The 3,583-nt window shown below is 38.8% G+C and overlaps 1 protein-coding gene across 1 annotated transcript in view; it reads left to right on the plus strand.

Moving 5' to 3' along the window:
- Window positions 1–3,184: 3,184 nt before the first annotated feature.
- Window positions 3,185–3,583, plus strand: part of minpp1b (multiple inositol-polyphosphate phosphatase 1b) — a 16,946-nt gene continuing 16,547 nt past the window's right edge. Inside the window, exon 1 of the mRNA XM_063003830.1 lies at window positions 3,185–3,583. This exon is cut by the window's right edge and continues 184 nt beyond it. Within this exon, the coding sequence (XP_062859900.1) occupies window positions 3,185–3,583 (399 nt within the window).

The following is a 3,583-nucleotide window of genomic DNA, read 5'->3' on the forward strand; positions in this document are numbered from 1 at the left end:
ATACTTGTATTATTAAACATAAACATTTTGCTTTGGTCTTTTAAAACATAGCCCTGTATGAACAGTAATGCCTGGGTTTGAACAGCATCTAATTAATGGCAGACCAGTTGTTTGGATAATATCTGACCAACAAGAATATAAATGTAAGCTGTTGACCGCAGTCGCCTTTTAACATAGAAACAGTTTTACTGAATGCACAGTCATTTACAAAACAGTTAATTCAGAGTCAACGCAACCCACACACACATACTGTGAGAAACAGCACAAACTCCTAATTCTACATGTATGTGATGAGCTGAGTAAAACTGAGACTCCTGTGTGGGAATCACATCCTGTATGAGGAACACAGAACATATCCGCTGCAGCTCAGGAAGACCCTGTTATGACAACTTTTCCTTTTTTTAAAGAAATTGAGGAAAGAAAAACACAAGTACAATTTCAATGAGAAAACTATTACTTCACACGGGCTACTTCACCATTCTTTATATAGTCAATAATCATATGAGACATAAATGCTGAAATGCTCACTAATTCATATAATAATATATATATAAATAATAATTATATAAATATAAAGAATAATTATTGCTTATTTATGGGAGCATGTTAATGCATGCTGATGATACAATTATGTTTTAAGTTTCTTCTTTCATCCATGTGGGTTTAGAATAGAATGATTTTATTTTATTACAGATGTACAGTACAATGAAATTCTTTCTTCACATATCCTAGCTTGTTTGGAAGCTGGGGTCAAAGCACAGTCAGCCATTTGTATGGCGCCCCCTGGAGCAGAGAGGGTTAAAGGGCCTTGCTCAAGGACCCAACAGTGGCAGCATGGCAGAGCTGGGATTTGAACTGTCAACCTTTCAATTGATAGCCCAAAGCTCTACCTATTAGGCCATTACTGTCCCTGAATATAGAGCATTATTCTGAATACTCTGAATGTGTGTTTTTCTTACAATCCTCATGTCAGTTGGTGGATTGGCAAGTTGCCTATAAGTATGACTGAGTGTGAATAAGTAAGTGTGTGCCGTCCACACTCTAATGAAGTGTCGCCTTGTCCATGGTGCGTTTCTGGAATAGGATTTGGACCCACTCCAACCACAAGCAAAAAAAAAGTATGAATGAAGTATGAATTGTTGGTAGCCAGTTTGCGTTTTACTTTTGATTATCCTTTAAAAACACCAATAACCACAGACATTCACATTCACTAACTCACACCTTGGGTTAATAATGAAAAAGTAATAACCTTCTTCGAGTTTTTTTTGTGAAGTCTAAGCAAACGTAAGACATTTAGGAGAACGTCGTGAACTTCACACACAGAGACGGTTAATTAAAACTGTTATATAACATTATAAAATTACTATCATCTAGTGGACATAATTAGTGGTTAAACGTTTTGTGTGTATGGGGAAGACGCACACAATAATATACTGTAGATGGGTGGATGGGTGTCGTGATGGATGGATGGATGGATGGATGGATGGATGGATGGATGGATGGATGGATGGATGGATGGATGGATGGATGGATGGATGGATGGATGGATGGATGGATGGATGGATAGATAGATAGATAGATAGATAGATAGATAGATAGATAGATAGATAGATAGATAGATAGATAGATAGATAGATAGATAGATAGATAGATAGATAGATAGATTTAAGGCCTTGGTGGCAAGCTACATAGATCAAAAGTACACACTGAAGAATCACATTATACAAACAAGTACTTGCATAATCACAACAACACACTACAACAACAGGGCCTGTGGGTACATATGGAGGTGTTACTTCGGTATACAAGGCTGGTATAGATTGGATCAACTGTAAAGTATAAATTATAAAGTGTACAGTGCAAAGAAAAAAAATGTGTAGATGAATGTGCCTGTCACAAATGTGCACACCCACATACATAGATATATGTATGGGGGAGGTGCTGGAGCCTATCCCAGCTTTTCAATGGGCACAAGGCACACAGTAACACCCTGGACGGGGCATCAGTCCATCACACTCACACACAGCAATTCAGTGTCTCCAATTCATCTGACTGCATGTTTTTGGACTGTGGGAGGAAACCGGAGCTCCCGGAGGAAACCATGCAAACTCCGCACAGAAAGGACCTGGACCGCCCCGCGTGGGGTTCGAACCCAGGACCTTCTTGCTGTGAGTGCCACAGTGCCACCATACCCACAATAATAAAAACTTAAATACATTTATTTCTATTGTCTACAGAAATCTAATTTGTGTTGTAATAATATTTGATTTATTTGTTTGTTTGTTTATTAGGATTTTAACGTCATGTTTTACACTTTGGTTACATTCATGACAGAAATGATAGTTACTCATTACACAAGATTCATCAGTTCACAAGGTTATATCGAACACAGTCATGGACAATTTAGTGTCTTCAATTCACCTCACTTGCATGTCTTTGGACTGTGGGAGGAAACCGGAGCTCCCGGAGGAAACCCATGCAGACACAGGGAGAACATGCAAACTCCACGCAGAAAGGACCCTACTATTTGATTTATAGTATTATATAATTGTATAATATTATATTATGTAGTAATATTTGTTTTGTGTCTTAGATTTTCCACTGCACTGCTTCTAAATGTGAGTTTACTTTTGTTGAAGTTTCTTTCAGACTGAAATCTGTTTATAATTATTATTATTAGCTGAGGTATTTTGTTTGTTTACTGAGGTTGGTGATGCTTATACAACTGTTATCTAGGCCCTAAAACATGACATTTAAGTAATGAGTACTATTTCCTCAGGACTGTATCTACCTGGGTGTGCTGTATGCAGTACGCCATTTCGAACACTGTATTTCTATAGCCGGTAGTGTTTTATTCCCACCTGAAAAAACGGAGTAACCCCGCCTCTTGCAACATGACTGGACGATTTATTTTTTTTAAAGTTACTATTGGCTAGTCGCTCGTTTTCGCCAAAAAATCCACCTATTGGAGACTACATAGAATAAAACCACAAGTCAAAGTGTTGTATGTACTTGTATGTAGCTGAAATGACAATAAAACCTCTCTGACTCTGACTGACTCTGACTGTAGGAGGTGGGGCTTGTAAGAAAGAAAACGGGTGTGAAACAAAGTACGGTTGACAACACTATAGTAAAGCTTTCGGTAAGACAGGTATCCGCTACACTAAAGAATTAAAATAAAAAAATGAAAGTTGCTTTTTACAGAACCAGGCATTTTATTATAGTTTCTTTATGCATGATTATGCTTCGCGTTTCCTATTGCACATTCACTAAAGCAAGCATACCAGCAATAGCGACTTACTTCGGGACAAAATGCCGGTACGAGGAAGTGAACCCACATTTAATAGACGATATTTTATTTGTAAATAAATCTCTGATCGCACCTCCACAATCCGACTGTCATGCAGTGCACGTGGTGTCAGTGATCAGACACGGCACGCGCTACCCCACCGCCAAGAACATCAGACGGATCGCGCGCCTGTATGATCTGATCATGAATGAAGCCTCGAGCACCGAGCCGTGGCTCCATCACATCAGGACAGAGTGGAAGATGTGGTACACCGAGGACATGGACGGAAAACTG

Source organism: Trichomycterus rosablanca, chromosome 10, assembly GCF_030014385.1.
Source record: "Trichomycterus rosablanca isolate fTriRos1 chromosome 10, fTriRos1.hap1, whole genome shotgun sequence".
NCBI lineage: Eukaryota > Metazoa > Chordata > Actinopteri > Siluriformes > Trichomycteridae > Trichomycterus > Trichomycterus rosablanca.